This window comes from Citrus sinensis, chromosome 7, assembly GCF_022201045.2.
Source record: "Citrus sinensis cultivar Valencia sweet orange chromosome 7, DVS_A1.0, whole genome shotgun sequence".
Taxonomy (NCBI): domain Eukaryota; kingdom Viridiplantae; phylum Streptophyta; class Magnoliopsida; order Sapindales; family Rutaceae; genus Citrus; species Citrus sinensis.
In genome coordinates, this window is record NC_068562.1 from 28155675 (window position 1) to 28179103 (window position 23429).

At 35.6% G+C, this 23429-nt stretch overlaps 1 protein-coding gene and 1 long non-coding RNA gene across 2 annotated transcripts; both read right to left on the reverse strand.

Annotated features, from left to right (window-relative positions):
- Nucleotides 1–1574: 1574 nt before the first annotated feature.
- LOC107176546 (uncharacterized) lies at nt 1575–2279 on the reverse strand. The gene is made up of 4 exons (XR_008056412.1): nt 2175–2279; nt 1960–2065; nt 1774–1852; nt 1575–1677 (listed from the first exon to the last, which is right to left on the reverse strand). It is a non-coding gene; the product is annotated as an uncharacterized LOC107176546 (long non-coding RNA).
- A 2055-nt stretch (nt 2280–4334) lies between these two features.
- LOC127898664 (chaperonin CPN60-like 1, mitochondrial) lies at nt 4335–4923 on the reverse strand. Its single transcript, XM_052431576.1, has 2 exons — nt 4645–4923; nt 4335–4544 (listed from the first exon to the last, which is right to left on the reverse strand). The coding sequence occupies exons 1-2, from the start codon at nt 4798–4800 to the stop codon at nt 4440–4442; spliced, it is 261 nt and encodes an 86-aa protein (XP_052287536.1). The 5' UTR covers nt 4801–4923; the 3' UTR covers nt 4335–4439.
- Between the last annotated feature and the right edge of the window lie 18506 nt (nt 4924–23429).

A 23429-nucleotide genomic window follows, 5' to 3' on the forward strand; every position in this document is an offset into this window, starting at 1 on the left:
TTTAAAAACACACACATTTAAAAAATAAAATTTACCAAACATTTAACTTATTCTCTTCATAACTGAATATTTCCTTAGTATAATTAAAAATAATTATTTTAAAAACTACAATATTACCAAACTAGCCCATAGAGAGACCCAACAGAGGAAACATTGTTGATATTTGTTTCTTGTATTTGTGCTGGGCACATCTTAACTTAATTGTTATGCTATAGTAACTAATTAGGTTCTTCATCTTTTTATAGTAATTCTACATAGAGGCAGCTAGCAGTTTGGTATGGCGAAAAGATTTCACCTAAACACAATACAAATAAGCCGAGTGGTATTCACTTAATATTTATTAGGACACATACAATAAGGTGCATGTGTGGCGGCTATATAGTCTGACCATAGCATAAGTATACATCAGATATGTTGTATATATTAACATGCACTCTTAGAGCATCACCAAAAGTCTATTCAAATACGATTTTATTACTTATTTGAAAAGCCACATCAATATTTAAAGCTCCAAAAGACACTCCAATTAAAATTCTTCAGATAAGAATTGATTCTCTCTCTTTAAATTTGGAGAGTTAATTTCTCTCTCTTCAATTTATATTTTATTACTTTTTATTGAAGAAAGAGAGAGAAGTGCTTTAATTGCTATTAACTTTTCCTTTAAAAAAATAATTATTTGATTAAAATAATGTTAACTTATTTTTATTTGAAGAGTCTGTTGGAGAATATCATATTTTTTCACCCTTCTATTTGCCACATAGGTAAGCAAAAAGGTATTTGAAGAATAAAATTTATAGAGGTTTTTGGAGATGCTCTTAGTGAATTATATAAATTCTAAACATGACCTAATGGATGTAAGAATTTAAACTCAAAACCACTTAAAAATCACCTTGTAGTTTACTTTTCCATAATTTCATTATTCTTGTTACAACTGTTATTTGACTAGTAAAAATATAGTGTTATGTACTTTATTTCGTTAAATTTATAATATTAGGAGAATTTAGTTAGGAAGCATTTAACTTTATTGTAATTCTTTATTTTAGTTGGATTTATCTTAATTAGTTTATTGCTTTAATTGGGACAGCTCCCTTGGACTCCCTTACGGGAACATGGGCAAACAGCTATCTTTTCATCTCCATAAGTTGCTTATTGAATTATATTTATCATATCTACCCTTTTCCCTTAGTTAAATATCAATGATGATATAGCTTTTGTAATTAAATTTAATCTGTATGATGTTATACATGCATATATGATAAAAGATTAAGAAGAGTTGAGTACAACACTGAATCTAAATCTTTAAATATCACCTAATTATGATTTTTAATTTTGTTTTTCAATAGTCGCAGAAAAAGAGAACTTCATTTGTTAGAATAATTTTTTACTCAGGAATCAAGCTAGATCAGGAATATATATGCTTTTGCTTTTTCGCAAATAAGAAAATGATTTTTCCTATTTATTGATAAATGATTTATTTCAAGAAAAAGGAAAAAAAATTCAACCTGAACAACTCACAAAAATATCTAAATAAAAACATACAAATGTAAAACTAAACTTCCAATTAACTTTAATTTGACTAGCTATGTGGAAATCGTAATCCATAAATTATATAATCCATATTATAATCCGTTGAGCTTCTAAGGTTATGGCCAACGCCAATGATCTGTAGCAAAGTGACTGCGCAAAAGCAATTAAAATATTTTAGGCATAGATATTAGAATCAGCAATAACAAAGAATTCTACTTATTAAGATGATTAAAATGCTAAACTTACTTTATTAGTCCCGATATCTCGGTCATTATTAATTTAAGTGAATCGACATTCCCTGCCTTGACCATATCTATATATTCACCTGGTGCAACAGAAACAAATGAATCTCTTTATCAAATTATCAATGAAAACAGTATATAAATTCACTAAATTATTTATTTATTTTTCTTTATTATTTGAGAAACATACCTTTAGCGGGATCGTATCCGAGGTCAAAATTGCCATGTTCTAATAGCTTATCAACAACACCTAAACCGTCGAATCCTGGTGTGGAAGCAATTGAGTATACAGGCATCTGCAAATGCAAGCCAATTATTAGTACGTTTAGCTCAACAACAGTTTTGATGCTTGCTAATTTCAAACGATTTTTTTTCCAAAAAAAAGAAAAAGCTAAAATCTAGTACCCTAAGAACATGTTGTAAAAGCTCAACACCACGCTTTTGATCAGAGTTTGCAACTTGCACTTTGTCCAATTCCTTTGAGGCATGTAGAAGTGCCACCCCTCCACCTTCAATTTTATCATATTACTAACATTATGATTCATCAATTAATCCAACAAGATAAGAGCCAAAAAAAATAGTGTAAAGATATAAAAAAAGGCTCTAAAAATTACCAGGTACAGTTCCACCCTCCGTTGCAGCCTTGGCAGCTTCTAGGGCATTTTGAACGCTTTTATAGTTTTTATCCACCCCGGCTTTACTAGCTCCACCAACCTTTAAAGAAAAAAAATGAATAAAAACTCATCCAAAAATCTTTTTAATAAGCTGTTGAGCATCCAAAATAAATGTATAATTCCAACCAAACCTTAAAAACAGCTAGATTACGAGAAAGCTTTGCAAGTCTCTCTCTTGCAAACTTAACTTCACAATCCTCTTTGCTCTCATTAATTTTAGATTTGAACTGTAGCAACGATCATAAGACCATGTTAAATTGTTAATAAACATAATGGAGAACCTAATACATTGTTGAATAACATGTATAAAGAAAAGAAACCACAACTAACCTCTTCACATCTCTCTTTGATCTTTGCCTGGCTGCCAAACCCACCAAGGATAGCTGTTTCATTATGTGATGCTCTAACCTGTAACGATGGAAATGACTAAGTTCTAACCAGTAACGATGGAAATGACTAAGTACATATTTTCAACAAAAGCTACCCATGACATAGTATATAATACAAAGCTTTTGTTTGGCATTGTGGAACAGTGGTTTTAAAATCGAACAGAAAAAAAGCTCAGATTTTTCAAATTTATTGGAGTTGGGTAAACATAAGTTTTCAAATTTCATAAAATTATATTTTACAGTTTGTTGAATAATTCACATATCTAATTTAGTGTAAATTACTTGATAATATTTCCTAACCGTACGTCTTTAAATGATAGGTGTATAAATTTACCAAATATTTAACAATTTTGCTCAAGTTTGGACAACAACACTAAACAGAGCCGATTATAGACAAAACACAACAATGCACACATTCACACACACACACATATAAATCTTACATCTTTGCAAGAGCCAAGCATTTGTGGTACAATATTCATATGGTCGTAAGTTAAAACCTAAAATGAAATGTCAGAAACAAACTGATTTCTCTACTGTATTATAAAAGAAAATGGGATAACAAATCACACCGAACGAACATGTACCTTGCCTCCTGTGAGAATGGCAATGTCTTGCATGATTGCCGTTGTAGTTTCTTGGCTTGTGGGTGGTTTGATAATGCAAACCTTCATTCAGTTCAAAAACCAACCATCACTCTATGTATATATGAACAATAATTATCATCAGTGAAATACTTAAAGTTTTGATTACCTTGCTTCCAACATAATTCCAATCTAGCATAAGAGATCCCGCCTCTGCTTCATCAACATTCCTGGCAATAATTACTAAAGGTCGTCTACTCTAAAAAAATAAAATGGAAAAAGAAGAAAAGCAAAAGCAAACAATCAATTGACTAAATTGTTAATAAATAAAAAATTAAACTTTTATTCGATTTGTGTATACAAATCCTCTTACAAAACTAGTTGAAGCAATTGCTCGACAAATGTCCTCATTTGAGATTTCACCCTCATAGATTAATATGAATGGATTTTTTAACACCTGATAAAAAATGAAACAACTACTTATGTCTTAATAACACAATAATCTAACTGATTTACTAATGTATCAAAGTTTAGGGATTTATATATATTGAAATGCTTACACATGTTTCCATCTTCTTATTCGTGATGAAGTATGGGGATATATGACCCCAATCTAGCTTCATTCCTTTAACAAACTCTAATTCATTATTCGATTTTCTCCCCTCCTACAACCCAAAAAAAAAGTCAAGTGTCTACATTTTTTAATCCCACAAACAAAGGGAAAATGTTGAAACCCTCTCTTGTTTATTTTTAAAAAGTAATCGAAGCCCCCCGTAGTTTTCAAATCAATTGAAACTCCACTAATATTAAAATTTATAACGACAAAATCCCATTTCTAAGTCTTTCAAAAATTAAATTTAGACCGACAATTTTTGTTGAAAAACATAGTTTTATCAGATTTTGAAAGTCAAAATTGAATAACTGAAGTTACAAAAATTGATTTTTCCCCTAAAATTTTAAGGGTTTCAATGGGTTTTAAAACTTGAGAGGGGTTTCCATTCTTTCAAACAAATAATTCATCAATCAGCTTACAGAGACGATAAATAAACGCTCATTTCCAAATCTTCCCATAGCCTTAGCTACAACCTGTCCAATCTTTCTGTCACCGTTTGCTGCTGTTGTTCCAACCTTTATGTAATAAAAAGACCAGCTTATTGTAATATCAAATAATTTCATATGATAACAAACTAAACTAAGTGAAATAGAACTCCAAAGTAAATTAATGAACCTGAACAATTTCTTCAGCTGAGCGGAGCACTCGTGCTCTCCACTGTAAGTGTTTTTCAACTGCATTTTTTGCCAAATGAATCCCATTTATTAGATCATTGGCATTTGCACCGGCTAGCAGTGCCTTGAATCCGTTCCCGTACATGGCACGGGCCATGACAGGCGTATATTTAATGCCTGCAAATAGAAAATCAAAACCTTCAGATGAGTAACCACGCCCTTCTCTATAGGAGATTCTAAACAGTATTGACTAGCCATTTTTCTTACCTTGAACTTTGGACTAGTCATCTTCAATTACAGCACATGTTGGGTTTTCTATTGAACAAGGCAGAATACTTTGATCTATATCATAGTCATAATCCTATGGGACCATTAAACAACGATATTCGCCCACACGCCCACACAAACACACACACACACACACGCATATATATGGAATTGAAGGAACTAATAAAGGAAAGCATAAGCGCTGAAACTTCATCCCAAAAGTTAAAAAATATATACATGAATATATGCGGTACATAAATTATAAAATGAGAACCAAACAAAACGACAAGAAAAATAAAGTATATATATCCCGTTAAAAAAGGACCGAACTAAAATATAGGAAAAGTACTACTCCAATGCAGATGGTATATGTATTCTGTGAAAATTATATATAATCAAGTCAAGCTAGAAGGTGATGCAATATTATGAAAATGGTAGAGAAAGGTAGCCAATATTTATGATCAAAGCAATGCAACAACATGCATGCAAAAAGGATATTGCAACAAGTCATGATACTTCAAATATGCCTCTTCAATTTAAGATTGAGTGACTCACTTTAAAAGGGCTTTCATGGCTACCAAAAGTGATGTCCGTGGCTGCAGAACAGTACTCAATCTTCTAGGGCTAGCAACCTGATAGTATATTACAACTCCATTAAATAATTAGCCATAGATTAAAAATCAAACGAACTTAAAACAGAAACGTTATCAGAAGAAAATAAGACATCTCACTGGCTGAATGCTGCTCCTAGCCAACCTAGAATTGACACAAACATGCATCAAGAATCTCAGAAGTTAATGAAAGATGTAGGATCCTTGGAACTTATCTCACGGTAAAATGTTCAGAATGCACATACCTGACTCTGGGGGCAAGGATAGAGGCTAACCCGAACATGACTCTCCGGTTTAATTTATCTTATTGAAAGGGAAAGTGAAGTACCGGAGAGGGTTTTGTAGACTAAGAGAGCCTTATTGTCTCTTTTTTTTTTTTTTTATTGATATGAAGAAGAAGTAATGGTTTTTAATTTCTTGTAGATGAAGTTAAGTGATGTTTCTTGTTGACGAAGTTAATCATGATTTTTATTCTTTTTAATTATTTAATTTCTTTGAAACACTAATATTTAGTCACATAGTTCAATAGAAGGACTGAATTGATTTGGGTATTAGAGAATTTTGAGGCGTTATTTTACTTAATGAATATGTTTATCGAATAAATGCTACTGCAGCCCAAATAGGTATTTGCTCTGCGTTGCGTGTGATCAGGATTTGTGAGATTGTTGAGTCCTTTCATAACTTCGTTCCTATTTATAGAAGAGCATTAACGTTGTAAAAAATACATACTTATACATGTATATATAATAAGCTAAAGAAAAAATTAATTAGAATCATTTCATAAATTTAGAGAAACGCTTGTCTTTTTAAAGGAAGGAATTGGGCAAAGTCTAAAGCATATGTATAACTCCGTAAAATAGAACAAGATGTTCCGGTTTGCCTTTAGCCTTGCCTTCGAAGTCGTCGGGCATAGACTTGCTTTTGCTTCCCGAAAAAATTACATCTTTTTATATATTGAATTTTTATTTTTTAAGAATTTGTGAGTATCCACTTTATTTGCTTAATTTTTATAACTAATTGTTTATATCAAGGTTAGGTTCCCTGAAAACAGTTTTCAGGTGGGATTTAATTTTCTTCTTTCTATTATATAATCCCTCTTCAAATATGTTATTTTTTTCTTTAATCGGGTTCGAAGTAGATTATGTTGGAGTGCCAAAGATATCAAATTTCTGAACCCATATTGGATGAAAAATTATTAATTTAAAGCATTTTTTACATGATAGTCTCCCTTTAAATTGATTTTAATTTTATTTACAGCATTACCTTTAATTAGTTATGAAATTATTTTCTAAATAAACCAATACCACAATATCGAACAAAACCCCTTCAGATTGATCTATCCGTTCACGGACTACAATTATAAAATGGTATGGGTCAAAGCCGTGTGTGATAAATCAAAAGAGGCTACAGCAGAGATTTTCAAGGACGTAAGGAAAGAGAGAAAAATGGCAAGTGGGCCGGTGTCCGAAAGTATAAGTAGCAGAACGAGAATGATCAGTAAATCCAAACAAATTGCTCAGGTTCACATTCTGATACTAGTGCTTAACTAGTTAAGTGGAAGTCGGATACTGGATGGTGAATGGTAAAGTAATGTAATTTGACGTGTTATTGAGGTAAATATCTTCTTGTTTTCTATTAAGGCTGCAACAACTTGGGCAAATGGGGACAAAAAGATTGGTAGGTCATAGCCAAGGCTATGGAGGAAATTGGAAATAAAGAAGGTCATATTTTCATCTTTGTAAGTTGCTCTTTGAATTCATATTTGAAATGCTTGGGACTCAACTGAGTAATTATTAATATTTTTTTATTGTGATTATTATTTATTTTCTTAATTGGTCTTTAATTTCATTATTAGTGTTATGGTTATTTGTTACAACCTATATTATCAGTGTGGACTTACTTGATATTAGGATTGCATTAGTATTTGAACTTACTTGATTTTGGGCTTAGGATTATTATTGGGCAAGGTTCTAATTAGTTTAAGTTAAGCCCAATGTGCTAAACCAAGTCCACTAGCAAAAACCGTATCAATAAATAGAAAAATTAAAGAGAAAATTAATGGGAGCTCCTTCTTCCTCCTCGATAGGTTAAGAGAGACCCAAGGGAGTAGGGAGAGCAACCAAAGTTTTTCTTGGTTTTTATCATTTGAGTAGCAAATTTGTTGGATAATTGTGGAGGTGCTTAAGGTATGAATTTTTATGACATTTGGGTACTTTGTTTCTTATATAAACTTAGAAATTATTATGTTTGATCTCTAAGATATATTTAAGATATACTCAATATTTATATTACTGTATGATTTTTGCAGGCATTATATATTGTGAAATTATTGATTAAGTAATAATCATGTGAGTTAATAAAGTGTGCAAAATTTTTATGGCTGTCACTCGCTTTTAAAATTATTGAAAACTATGCATTTCGAGTTATGAAGATTCTTATAACTAGACATCTTGAGGGTCCCATAGAATTTTGTTTCATTCAAAAAAGACTTATAATCTATTTTTTAATAAATTTTTGAATTAGACACTGAAATTCAAGATAATTGATGTTTCTGTAGTGTTATCAATATGCCGGGGGGGGGGGGGGGAAAGCTTTTCAAACATTTATGAAACTTTCCAATTTGCTATTTTATTAATTTAGTCTATTAGATCCAAAAATTAGGATCCTAATTCCTTGTATCTTAAATTGTTTTGAATTGCTAAGTGAAGCATCCTCAACGATGGATTTTGGATTTCAAGATTTAATAGTCTTGAAATAAAATTGATTTAAAATATATTTTAAACGAATTTACCTTTGAAATTTTTATTACATGTATATTGTATAAACCCTACAAAATCTTGTAATATTTGAGTTAATATTTTATTTAATACAAATTGGAGATTGAGGGCTGGTTAGTAACTTTTTGCTACTATAGAAAAGGGATATCAAGATGAATATGGTTATTGAAATAGTTCCTTGAGGAGAACAGAACCTATAATTTTATATGTATTCGATGATGTTGATGGGATTTTGATTTTGATGTCAGGTTACGGTGCTTAATTTAGGAGGTTAAAGTTATTATCGTAACTACCGAAAGGAAATATGGGATATCATGCATTTGCATTGTATATAAGTATGTGTGTATTTTAATTACTATATGAAAAATTAGTTTTTTAATTGAGTTTTGTACTCATTATAGTTTATTGTAATTCCCAAAAATTTGACTAATTCATAATGAGTGAGGACAAGGACTTCAAGTGGGGATTGTAGATGGTTCGGCAATTTTAAAGCCTTCCGCTGCTTCAGGATTGGATTTTTATGTATTGTATAGAGATGATTATGGTCATTCTTAACTTGTATCTAAAGACTATTCTCGGATTCCCTTCGAAGTTTGGGAAGGTCAATACAATCCTATCCTTTTTTTCTTTGTTAAATATTAATGATGATATAGCTTTTATTAATCAACTCATGTATTCTATTGGGCCACATAATTTGTTTTTATTAATTTATATTTTCATTCAACCAATGAATTAATGCCACGTCAGTTTGTACAAAATAAGTTTGTACAAGAGTTTGTGGCTGTATCATTATTCTTTATTAATCAACTCATGTATTCTATTGGCCACACTTTCTTTTTATTAGAATTTTTGAACCATTCAATTTAGGGTTGGGAATTGGATAGAATTTAGATAGGTCTAATCTAGACGATTCAGATATTGCCTAATATCTAATCCAATACAATTTGTTCTATCCGATCAAATTTTCTCGGGATCGGATTGGATCTATGTTAATCCAAACAATTCAATCGGATTGCAATATTAAAAAAAAAACTAAACTTAAAATCAACTATAGATTTCATGAATTTTATGTGAGAATTGCCAAAAGGACCCCAAATCTGAACTTAATATGAATCCAAAATACTATATGAATCCAAACTCATCTAAACTGATCCGAACAAGAATTCATCTGGTCCGAATCTAATCCAATTTATTTCAAATCAGATCAGATTTGAAGTTCGGATTGGATTTAGCTAGTTTTGTTTTTTCCCCAATTCAAACAATCCGAAACACAATTAGATTCATACAAATCCAAAATTGCCCAGTCCTAATTCAAATATCATGTAATGTGTGCCATTTAATTTACTCCCTTCAGAGTCACAAGAACGTAAAAGTTTGAGTGTTAAACTAGTTTTCTAGTCATGAATGAAGCTTAGATCAGGGATACATATACTCTTGCTTTCTACCAACCAAAAGAAAAAGTGTAAGCGTTTCAATCAATAATCAATATATCTCTTTGTATTTGCATTGAAAATTAACTTTAAAAAAGGCTCTTTATGTTAATGAACTACTTTTTTTCATTTTCTCGGTCTTTTTATAACCCAAGCTTTTATATCTTTGAAAAGAAATGCTTGAGGGAAATACTCCGACGAGACCAGACGTGATGAACAAATGTTTGGTGGCAGAAGTCTGCGAGCAGGTGTGTCCTGTAAGAGCCAGGTAGCAGGGAAACAAGGGCAGGAATATCCTGCTCATCCACGAGCACGTCATCCGCGAAGCCAATTTCCTGTAAGAAGCATAAAGCCATTCATGTTGTATTCTTGCTAAGGGTTGATTCGAGGAGACCCGGTCAACGACAGTTGGCGAGGCATGCTCTCCAGCCCGAGAATCTAGGCACGAAGGCCACGCAACCACCCACGACTACGGAAATGGGGAATCTACGTTCGAGAGGTGGGAGGATAACAGACGTAGACTGCGGAAAACTGGGATTCAGAGGAAGCCTATAAAAAGGTAGCCAACGAAGGTAAAAGGGTTAGCAATTTTGAGATTAGAATGGAGATAAAGAAATTCTAAAGAAGAGAAAACTACCCAAAAGCCATAAGATCTGTGGCAAGCGTTCCCTGAACCTTCATATCTGACTTGAGCGTCGGAGGGTTTGCGCCGGAAAAACAACCGGCGTACTCTGACTTGTCTGTGTGCGCAGGAACCTCTGGAGAAGAAGCTTTACGAGGAGAGATCCTGGTCGTGGTGAAGTTGATCGAGCAGAGACCCTGGTCGTAGAACGAGGAGAACCAGAATCTCGCATCAACATTTTGGCGTCGTCTGTGGGAAGCTGATCAAAAAGCTTCTGTTGATAGCAAGAAGATGAGTGAAGCAAGTGAAAAGCAATGGAGACAAGAGGAAGTAGTGCACAAGGGGGTGATATGAGGCTTAACGATTCCGTGACTCTGAGAGAGATAGCCAGTGAAGCACGGGAAAAAGCCATGTTCGACCGGATGGAACGGATGGAAAAGCATATGGAGACCCTGACAACCATCCTGCATGAGTTGCGAAGTAAACGAAGGGTAACCCAGGAGGAAAGGATGAGAGTTGGGGGAGTGGCTCCAAGTCCCGATAGTACGAGGAGAAGTCAAACCACCGGGAGATTTGGTGGTGAGAGAGGTAACATACCCCTGCGGGGAGAATTCCATAGAGAGGAAGATCAGTCCCCGGCAAGACAGATTTTTGATGAGGACGATGGGGTGGCGAATGCAGAGGAAACAGTGCTAAGGCAACATTTGCATGATGTAGAGCAAGAGCGGGATCAAGTTGCAGCGCGTGACCCTGGTCGTGCAGTGCAGCTAGAGGAGGAGGTGCGCAGACTAGCGCAGATAATTGACGACATGCAAGGAAGGAGCAGAGCTCCTGGTTGGAGGATAATGCTGGACGGAGAATCACCGCTCGCAGCAGAGATTATAAGGGCAGTTATTCCGAAAGATTTCCGCCTCCCAGACCTTAGATATTCATGAAGAACTGATCCGTTGGTACACATAGAGCGCTTCAACGACATAACTGGGGTACAAGGATTATCTCAATCCCAAAGGTGCAGGGTGTTCCCACTATCTCTTGAGGGACGTGCACGAGAGTGGTATAGGAAATTTCCTCGGGGCAGCATTAAAACCTTCGAGCAGATGTGCCAGGAATTTACAGAGCAGTTTAGTAGGGCAATGGCACCAAAGGATGACATGATGGAGCTGAAAAGCATGAAGCAGGGAGAGCAAGAAACCCTTCGGGAATTCATCAAGAGGTTTCATCGGGCTGTCCTCGACTTGGGAGCATTCAACCACCCTCAGGCGTTAAGGGGATTGAAAGAAGGGGTGAAGATAGGAAGGTTGTGGTACAACTTGAGAAGCCCGGTTATTCAGACGTATGCGGCCGCATACGAGCAGGCTAAGAGAGACATTGAGATTGAAGAGGAGAAGGCCGCACGGATTAAAACAGACCAGTTAGAGGGGTTGGGGAGGAAAGAGAAGAAAGCATTACCAGGGAATGGGCCGATTAGGAGGAGGGATCACCAGACCTCGGGTAGTGGAGCAGGAGGTCGGGTAACTGCTCACCAGCCTCATCAGAGGCCACCACAGTATCAGCGCAGCAGGGTGCAACCTCCTCGTTCCCCAGCTAGGGAGCCTTGGAGAAGACATGATTCGGCATATAGTGGTCTTCATCAACATCCCCACGGTAGCAGAGGGAGCAGACCAGAAGTACTGCCAACGCCACCAACTCAGAACGGAGCAAATAGAGAAAGAGCAGTGCACCTGATCGACCAAAATCAGGATCATGGGCGGTATACTTCCTTGAAGATGTCCCTAGATGAGGTGTATGAAGCCATAAAGGATCGAGGGCTGCTGTACCTCCCTGCCCCAATAACAAAGCCATCCAGCAGGAGGGATAGGGGACGCTATTGTAAGTTCCATGGCACTCCTGGCCACACCACAGCAGATTGCAGGGATCTCAAGACCCAGGTTGAAGATTTGGTGAGAAATCGATATCTGGACGAGTTTATAGATGGGACATTCCCAATGGTAGCATCAACAAGTGAAGGGGAGCAGAGTGATAGGAATTTGAGGCGCGAGCAGCCCATAGTAAGGGTGATAGCCGGGGGCCCAACATTGGCTGGAGATTCCAACAGGTCGAGGAAGAATTATGCTAGATACGCCATGACCAGCAAAGAGGTATTCTTCAACACCCCAGCAGCCAAACGTGCAAGAGTTAGGCAAGTGCCAATCATGTGGACAGATGAGGATGAGGAAGGGATTTTATACCCTCATGAGGATGCTTTGGTCATCAAGGCCACTGTTGCTAGCAAGAAGTTTGACATGATATTGGTTGACACAAGGAGCTTAGTTGACGTATTATTTAAGTCAACCCTGGAGGAGATGGGAATAGCAGACCAGAAGCTGGAATATACCAACACCTCCCTGAAAGGGTTTGGGGGAGGAAAACTGATCCCTCTGGGCATGGTCGAGCTGCCGATCGCAATTGGGAGCTCCCCGACGGAAAGGACAATGATGCTGGACTTTGTGGTGGTAGACGAAGAAGGTCCTTACCAGATGATCCTAGGCTGGCCATTTCTAAGGATGAGCAAAGCAGTGCTGTCCAACCACTATCTGGCTCTGAAGTACCGGGTGAATGAGATAGTTGGAGTGGTACGAGGAGACCAGAGAATCGCACGAAGCTGTTACTCCTCGGCAGCAAGGGAATCGATGCAGATAACATCCCTTGATACCCGAGTGGAAGCCAGGAATGGCAGCTAGTTGGACCCGGAGTTTACAAGCTGGTTCGCGCGGATGGCCACGAGGTGAAACGCCCATGGAGCGCGGCACACCCCAGGAAATATTTTTAGTAAGACTTGTTCATATTTTAAAGTTATTTCTACTCGTGCCTGTTATTTTTTATTTTTTATTTCTTATTTCAAAGCAATCTCATGTAAGCCGAATTCAATAATAAATGAATCAATGAGGAGTTTCAGCCAATCGTACTGTTCAAGAAATTATCCAAGGCATGCAAAGGCTCGACAAAGTCTCAAAGCCTGTTTATGGCGAGACCAGAAGCCAAGCGTGCCAGGATCGGCTCGGCCACGAGAAGGCGAGCAGAATCCCAAGCTTTGAAGAAATTACCTAAGGCATGCAAAGGCTCGACAAAGTCTCAAAGCCTGTTTATGGCGAGACCAGAAGCCAAGCGTGCCAGGATCTGCTCGACCGCGAGAAGGCTAGCAGAATCTCAAGCTTTGAAGAAATTACCTAAGGCATGCAAAGGCTCGACAAGTCTCAAAGCCTGTTTATGGCGAGACCAGAAGCCAAGCGTGCCAGGATCGGCTCGACCGCGCAAAGGCGAGCAGAATCCCCAAGCATCGAAGAAGTCACTAAGGCTTACAAAGGCTCACCAAGTCTCAAAGCCTGTTTATGGCGAGACAGAAGCCAAGCATGCCAGGATCTGCTCGACCGTGCGAAGGCGAGCAGAATCCCCAAGCATCGGAGAAGTCACTAAGGCATGCAAAGGCTCACCAAGCCTCAAAGCCAGTTTACGGCGAGACAGAAGCCAAGCATGCCAGGATCTGCTCGACCGCGCGAAGACGAGCAGAATCCCAAGCATTGAAGAATTTTCAAAGGCATGTGGCAAAACCATGTGCCAAGCCAGAACCTGCTCGACCAGACAAAGACGAGCAGATTCTCAAACGAAAAATAACTCATGATTACAACACAAGAAAGTAATCAAAGACATCTTTATTAATTTGTTAATAATTAACAGAGGAGATAATCTTCACAAACATTGTTCATTACAATACAATAAATATATCAAGAAGATGGTGGATCAGTAAGCCGAGCAGCATCGGTTGGCTGGACCTCCTCAGGTGCAGGGGGGGTATCACCAGTTGCGTCCGGGGGGGGTGCTCGCCTCGCCAACATCAGCAGGTACTGCACGAGGAGGAGAGTTTTCCTCCTCAATCACGATCGGCTCTACCCCTTCAGCGTCTTCCTTGGCCGCCTCCTCATCCATATGTTGAGCAACACCAGCTGCAAGGTTATCCATCTTCAGATCAGGGTGTTGCTTTCCGAGGACGGCCATGATGCAACGATAGGAATGCCGAAGTCCCTGGTCGTACTGATTGTCAGCCTCCTTCTCTAAATTCTCGACCCGAACCCGGTGGGAATCACGGAGAGATTCGAGCTGAGCCTCATACATAGCCTTCTGCTTTTGAAGATCCTCCTTGACCTTGGTCAGCTCCTCCTCGAGGTCTTTTCTAGTCCCACGCGACCAAGAACCGCTAAGTTTCTACTGCTGGTCCATTACATTACCCAACACTAGAAACTGGGGGACCGGTGTTTGAGGGAAATACTCCGACGAGACCAGACATGATGAGCAGATGTTTGGTGGCAGAAGTCTGCGAGTAGGTGTGTCCTGTAAGAGCCAGGTAGCAGGGAAACAAGGGCAGGAATATCCTGCTCATCCACGAGCACGTCATCCGCGAGGCCAATTTCCTGTAAGAAGTATAAAGCCATTCCTGCTGTATTCTTGCTAAGGGTTGATTCGAGGAGACCCGGTCAACGACAGTTGGCGAGGCATGCTCTCCAGCCCGAGAATCTAGGCACGAAGGCCACGCAACCACCCACGATTACGGAAATGGGGAATCCACGTTCGAGAGGTGGGAGGATAACGGACGTAGACTGCAGAAAACTGGGATTCAGAGGAAGCCTATAAAAAGGTAGCCAACGAAGGTAAAAGAGTTAGCAATTTTGAGATTAGAAGGAAGATAAAGAAATTCTAAAGAAGAGAAAACTACCCAAAAGCCATAAGATCTGTGGCAAGCGTTCCCCGAACCTTCATATCTGACTTGAGCGTCGGAAGGTTTGCGCCGGAAAAACAACCGGTGTACTCTGACTTGTCTGTGTGCGCAGGAACCTCTAGAGAAGAAGCTTTACAAGGAGAGATCCTGGTCGTGGTGAAGTTGATCGAGCAGAGACCCTGGTCGTAGAACGAGGAGAACCAGAATCTCGCATCAACAAGAAACTTTTAGATATGGATGTAGTCATGGATATTTTAAGGACGGCTATGAAGAAGGTAAGAAGACATGGGAAAAGTCTGTTAATAGTAGTTTTGTAGTTATGTTAATTATTAGATCAACATTTTGTTTTTCCTCAGATTCTTCGTCCTGTACTAAGCATTGATGAAGATTTTGAAAATGCTGTCCTGGATACTCTTATAAGAATAAGCTTATTACTGGAGCCAAGGTAATCTAGTAAGGAATTAGGTTTCGGTGAATAAATTTTTCTTTAGTTCTTAAGATTTGGATCAATTACTTAGATATTATATTTTTTAAAATTACTCAAAACCTTCTTGTCATTAATTATTTCTATACATAGTTGTTGGATATAGAACATTATTATTATTTTATTACTTGAAGTTTGATCAACTCTAATATGCGACACGTGAAAAGTAGAGAATAATTAAATAGATTTAAATGAAAATAGATATACAACATGAACGTTCTAGCTAGATAATTTATAGAATTACAAAGAATAGCTAGATAATTGACACGAAGACTAAAGACTAAAGAGTGCATCTTCTGAGTTTATTGAACATTAACTTGGTAGTTTCTAACCAATTCATCGAAGATTTGTCCCATCAAAGGTCCTGGTTATGGAGAAGCGAATGCTATTATGAAGGAGCTACCTAATGTCTTGAGTGTAAGTGTTCATTTGGTAACAATAAATTCCCTAACTCACTTTACATTATGATGTGAAAGCACATTCCGTGGCCTTCCTTTTCTTAGATCGTCAGAGATGGATTGTACAGGGTGGACAGGCTGCCGTGACATGGTGGGACATACCCAAGTATGAATTTGTGGTCTAAAAACCATGTATTGTTAGCAGTTTAATTTTGTTCTCACATAAAATATTAAACCTTTTCTTTTGCATATGTTATAGTATCACAGAATGACACTATTTTCCTTGACAATCCTTACACCAAAAAAGAGATTGAAGAAGAAATATATCGAGAGGTTTGTATCCTGGCATGATTTTTCAACAAGTTAATAGCCCTTTGAGGTTTTGATTGTGTTTATTAGCTATTGGTTAGATTTCCCTTTAGCACTTAGGATTTAGTCATTTAGTAGTCTCTTAAAACAAAACATTCCCGTTTCTTACTTTTCAAAGGTAAAGTATTATTTTTGTCTGACGTAACTTAAAATTCAAAGAAATATTATGCGATGCAGCCAGGTAAAAAAATGATTTATCCTCAATCATTCAATGAAAGAGGGAATTGTACCTGGTAATAAGCCTTGTATTCGAGAATTTTGTTTGATTTGATCATCTTGTTCGATTGATGAATCACACGTTATGCATATTTGTGTTTGTATTTTCAGGAGGTAGTAACGCATTTCTAAATGGCTAACAGGAGCTGTACAAATAGCAAACAACAACCTCTTCTCAATAGATTGCTATTCAGATCATCCAAAATGCTCTTGAAGTCGTTTTTTGTTGTTGCCTTTTGATTGAATTTTTTATTCCGCTTTATTCAAAGAAATAATTTCTATAACCCACTCGTTCGGGTTCCTATAAAACCTTGGAGTTCGCTACATGTCGTATACTTGTTCCATCTGCTAATTTGAGTCTGAATCCACAGAAACCACTACACACAATTACTTCTACAGTCGAAGTTGAGGAGCAAACTACTGGATCAGGACAATCCTGATCTCAGATACGATGCTGCTATAAATTTTCTTCTTTTCCCCTTCCCCTTTCATTTCATAAATTTAAAAAAAAATGAAATTTCCATTGTCGTTCTTTTTGTGAATTTCAGTTGATGGAAACGTTTGTACACTAGGTGAATTTATAGAGGCGATTAAATATGAAAACGTGGATCCATCGAAACTCATAAGAAAAGCATTTGAAGAGGCAACAAGGTTATTGGTTGGACCTCTTAAAACCTTCTAACTAATCGGATTCCTTTTTTTTCCCCTGTTTTTTAACATTTTTTTTCTACCATGATTGCTAAGTAGCAACTAAATCAAAATCTCATCTAATCGAAAGTTAAACCTCAGAACTCTTGTAAAAGTCTCTTGTAAATTTTTCATTAACCGTTCATCAATCATTTTATCGTGTTTTAAGCAGTTCCATATACAACACTAAAAATTTTTAGGAGCCTATGTGAATTCTTCAATTAAGCGAGCATTTATTATTTCTTCATGCAGCATGTTTTTAAAGAAGTAAAGGCAGGCTAAAGGCGAGAAGTAAAGAAAAAGTTCCTCTGCTCAGATAGGTGGATTTTTGTTGTCGGAGCAATACAAGGAAAAGCAATGTCAGCCGCCAAAGGAAAATGAGATTCTTACAACAGTTAGTACCACAGTTAGCACAAAACGGTGCACTTTGTGCTAACTATAAAAGAGGTGACTGTGGCTTGCACACGCACACAGCTCCCACACTCTGCCTAATTCTTGACCTCTCTTCCCCACAGCAATCGAGCAAAACCCACACGACAGTCACACCAAAACGCAGCCGTTTCTCACGCATCCTCATTATGCTCTGTGCTCTCTTCGTCAACTTTCTCCCTCTCTCTCACTGTGAGTGTCTCCACACTTGGTTGTTGGATCTGTCTTTGTCTCTACCCGTCGATTGCATCCATCACGGCTTCATCCCGTTGATTGCAGTTGCAGCTTGACCAAAAGGAAAATGAATATTTGGTCCAGTCCCACATGAGCTGAAGAAGAAATCTCAGTTTGGTGTCCTTGCTTTTGCTGAGCATTCTGCCTGATTTTCATGATGGATTTTGATCTCTAAGTTTTTGGTTCTTATTATTGTGTTGATTGATACACACAAAATTTCACAATATTTACTACTAAATCATTTGTTTTCTTGAGGCAAATAAAAGCTATCACCTTCACTCTTGAAGACAAAGCTTTTCCTTATCTTTTCTTTGTTACAGTATGATTCTTGACCTATTGCTCTGTGCAATTATCTTATCAACCACCATTGCAGTTAGTAATAGCTTTAGGTTATTGATGGAATGTTTACGGACCCTTAATCTTCTTTGAGCAAAGTAATGCCTGAGCTACAGCAAAGTACTAATGAAAGTATGACCATTAATATTTTTATATAAAAAAGTGTTCATCTCAGCCAAAATCACAATAACAAAATAACTCCAGAAGACGAGTATGGCGCTACAGAAGAATGACCGGAAGAACAAATTTGTAATACTTTGTTCATGAAAATCTTTAATATTTATTTTATTATGTTTTTCCCAAGTAGGGATTACATCTCTAAAGAACTCCACTGAACAATTTCCAAGTTTGGCTATTAAGATTTCTGCTTATAAAACTTATGGAAAAAAAAAATCACGCAGATTGGCTCTTGTCTGGTAAGATTTAGGGGGGCAGAGAGAGGGTCAAGCCGCAAGTCAATTTCTGAGAGAGACTAGAGAGTAAGGTTCCGTAAGGGAGTGAGACGCATTCGACGGGGAAGAGAGAGAGTCAACACGGCGACTCTACAAAGGCAGCTATGGAGAGACCCACGACGGCTGTGGATTTTGGGGAAGAGAGAGTGAAGTCGCAAGTCAATGAAGAAAGAGAGAGAGAGAGAGACCCGACGGTGAAAATGGAGCGTGGTGAGGGAGAATTAGCTGGTGGTGAGATTTGTGGCTTGAGTGAGATGAGATTTGTGGTGCTGTGAGTGAGGTGAGATTTGGAACGTGGGCTTACGGAGCGTGTGTTGTGGGAGATGTGTGTGTGTTGTGTGGGATGCTCACCACCGTGAAAATTTATAGTGAGCACAAAACGCATCGGTTTGTGCTAACTGTAGTACTAACTGTTGTAAGAATATCGGCACTGGCCGCCAAATAGGGTGGGAGGCTCTTCTCAGGTTAATTTGGAGATGTTATCTAATTTTTGTGCCTTGTCAGTGAGTATTGACCATTTTAACCAAAATGTTGTTAATTTATTATTTACTTTTATTCGAAACATAAAATTTTCATTGTTACAACGTATTGTTGTTTGTGCATATCTAAATCTTCTGGTTTCATATATGGAAAAATACAAGCTTTCTATTAGTTACAGGAAATTTATTATGGTGTCAGTTAGTAGAACTTACATAGGAGACACGGGCTGTTAAAAGAGCAAAGGTTACTTTTCGTGTGCATTGCTCATTGCTATGGTTTCGCTGATTCATGATTTCAACACAAAACCAGTCATTGGATCATATCCACATTGTGTAAGTTTTGTTTCTTGTTAAATTTAGGTAGACTCAAATATAATTCATTCAATAATTGTGTCAAAATACTAAAACTCAAACCCAACACGAAATATAAACAAATCACCTAATAACATGTTTAATATCTATATATTTAACAAAATTTACATCAAATATTTGCATACACACACACACATACTCACATACACCAAAATATTATACATTTACACTATTGAAGTTCTAAATCTATATAAAATTTTATAAATAATTGTGCATATGTCCATCCCTTCAAAAAATAAAAGAGAGAATCATGTCTAATATTTGAGTTTTAACAATAAGGACATAAAAATTAATTTAAAATAGAAAATATAATCGCGTTATTGATTGGATAAATGAGTTAAGAACTTTAACCTTAACCAAATACAGAAAAAAATTAGCGTCGATACAGACCCAACACATTTAATAATTGTGTCAAATTTGACGACCCACACCCATTTATTCGTATTTAGTAATCAAATCATGTCAAATTTTGCCAGCTCCAATATCACCAATTATACTTTGTAATGGATTAAATGCATATTATTATTGCCAAAACTATGTTGAGAGAGGAGTAAGTAATCCCTTCCTTTATCTTTTTTGGGCCAAATATATTGCAATCATTTTTTTATTTTTTTTTGGTTTAAAAAGAAAAGTTCAGATTTTTCTAAATTTTGATTTATTAGTCTTGTTTGTTTTAATTTTTTAAACTTCGATCAAAGGGTGGGGCTGTTTTTCTAGTTACTAACTCACACATCCATCATCAAAGTATTAAAAAGAAACTTTACTCTATACACCTAACTAAATATCAAATATATCTTTAATAAACTTTTTTTTTACTAAATAAATTAATATATGAAGAATTGATTAAATATTTACACACCCACTAGTTTCAATTTTGTATTTCTAGTAATTAGCAATAGAATTATATGACTTACACAAAGTTAGCAAGTATGAGATGTGGAAAGAATTCCAAATAAGTACGGAGTATAAAATGGCTTCGCCTCTAAATTCTTATTAAAAAAAATTCTAAACTTATTCATCAAGTCTTAACTGTAAGAATAAATTAAGAACAATATATTATTAACATTATTGGTAAATTAATTTATTTTTATCACATATCTAAATTATTGACTGTATATTAAATAAGCATTGTGAAACAAAAAAATTTACTACAAATTAGCAACGTAAAATTAAATTTAGATCCACAGTTATCATAATTACAGTTAGGATATAGTTTTATTATATATTAAATTAATTAATTAATAATAAAGAACATTAATTTAAATATATTAATTCAAATGTAAGAGTAAGTCATTTTAACGATGAAATTAACTGAGTTAATAGACCTACGTGTAAAAAATTTTAAAACATTATGGATTTAGTTGTCAAATTTTGAACTTCTTCACTTTTTTAAATTTTGTAACAAACATCACAGCCTATAGTTTTAATAAGCCAACAGAAATATGTTAGCCATTGAATTATTTTTGGTTAGATCTTATTGATGGATTAGGTAATGGCGAAAAATGGGGTTTGTTATCATATGGTAACATAGCTGGACCTCATTATTATATATTTTTTGAAATGAAAATTGTAAAAAAAAAATACAGTAATAATAATTAATAAACACAATAATTCTTTGAAATAAAAGCATCTATACAATGTCCCCAAAAGCAGGTGCGATATGAAGTTTCAAATTATGAATGCTGTTTGGTATTAGATTTGCTCATCTACCACTTTTCATTAACATTAAATAAGGGCAATATTATTCAAAATGTCCCTGTTGCTTTACCTCATTTGCCGTCCCTAGAAGCTGAAAATAATAATCGTAAGATCTTGAATAATTCATATAACAAAAAACTGGTTTGCCATTATTAATAAACGTAGAGGTTCTTCTATGGAGATTATTTTACTCTTATAGGTCATCTTGTCAGGTTGAAAATAATTTATATAACATTTTTTTAGCCCCAACCCTTTTTCTAAGATTTAAATTTGAGCGGTTAATTAAATAAAATCACTCTATATATCTTTGAAAATTGAAGCTAACCAGATAATATTATCTAACAATTAACTTATAATTTAACTTCGTATAATTTTAAATTCTCTTTTCATGATGTTTGAAAGTTGACGTAAAAAAGGAAAAAAAAAATTTACGTGTAATTTAGTTTAATATAATCACGTAACAAATGTTATTCTAATAATTTATGTAGATTAGCATAACTTAGATATATGATTACGACTAATTACAATTTTTAAAGTCTAATGGTTATTTATAGGAATTAACGAATTAGCCCAGCTAAAGCAGCTGTAGTTCACCTGCAGCTTCCAACTTTTGCATCTACGTACCAATCGGTGGATGGTGAAGACAAATCATTGAGACAAACACACCTACAATCTAGAAAAATATATATAATATAAAATTATAAAGTGGATGATGTCCTTTTTTCCATATTCATGAACCAAAGATTTTTAAATATTTTTTCATTACCAGTGAGGCGTTTTTTATTGTACCACTATTTTCCTAATTTAAATCAGATGATTATTACACTTTCAAGTCATTTTGGCAGATTAACCAATTTTGGATTATATCTACATAAAAAATAAAAAAGAAGAAAAGAACATTTCAAATTTTATTAAATGATTGCCAATGTAAGGAAATACTTCATACCAAAATAAACCAAACCAAAAGATTATGATTTTATAAGCTAACTTTAGCAGAGAAATTGACAAAAGAGAATTTATCAAGCTAGATGGATATTTTCCAAGGATTCTAACCGAAAGCCACACAAAAAAATGAAATTAAGGAAAAAAAAAGGAAGTGTATTTCATCTATCTGCCTTTAAACAATAAAATAAACATAAATAAACTGCCTTCACTGGAAATAATTTAAACTGAATTTCAATTCTCTTAAAATAATCTATGTACACCACTACCATGTAATAAAGAAATCAAAAATGCCATTTCATCATCACCCCCATAATAATCAAGATTCTGCAAATTTTGCTGATGCTGATATTTTGCAACAATTTCATCAGGCAAAACTTTTGTTCTACAAAGAGGGCATGTGGCCAAATATTCTTGCAACCATTTATCTAAACAATCTCTATGAAATGTATGCTTGCAATTAAGTTTCCTAACCATCTCGCCGTCTTCGAAATCCGATAAACAAACTGCACAATCTTTTGATTCCGATGGTGACTTCTTCATCAGCATGCTTTTCTTGTAAGAAATTGTTGGATTTTTTTCTTCAATGAAGTTGAGGTACTGGGTTCTGGTGATTAGGCGACTTCTGATTTTGCGAACGGTCCTTGTGAAGGATCGGGTTAGAATTAGAATTTCGACAAATAAAAGAGTGAAGAAAATTATGAAGATAGTGCAGATTTGAGAGAAGAATTTTGAGAGAGTTGCTGCCATGGCTGCTGCTGATAAAGGGAAGAAGTGAAGAAGATTGTAGTAGCCAGATAGACGTATGGTATATATTTATACTTCTTGTGATCAGAAAATGAAAGCTTATATAGTAAAATGTTATGAGGCAATAACAGTGTTTGGTGATGGATTTATATGTTTGGACTCTTTAAAGACTTACAAATAGCAAAAGGAAAATTTATTTTGATGTATCAACATAATTTTTAAATTATTTTTATTATTTTTTTTTTTTATAAAATAAAGGGTACTTAAGAACCATCCAAAATCAATCGCATCCGTTGAATTTTGGATAGAATATTTTCTAATCCATCGGCGCCAAGAGTCAAACTTCTTGTTCAATAATTTAATCCCTTTAAACAGTCTCAATCATCGAAATAAATAAAATGGGATGGCTATGGATTTGGCTCTTTTTTTTTTATCTATTTAAACAAATTGCAACAATTATATATATCCCATCAATGAACACTACTT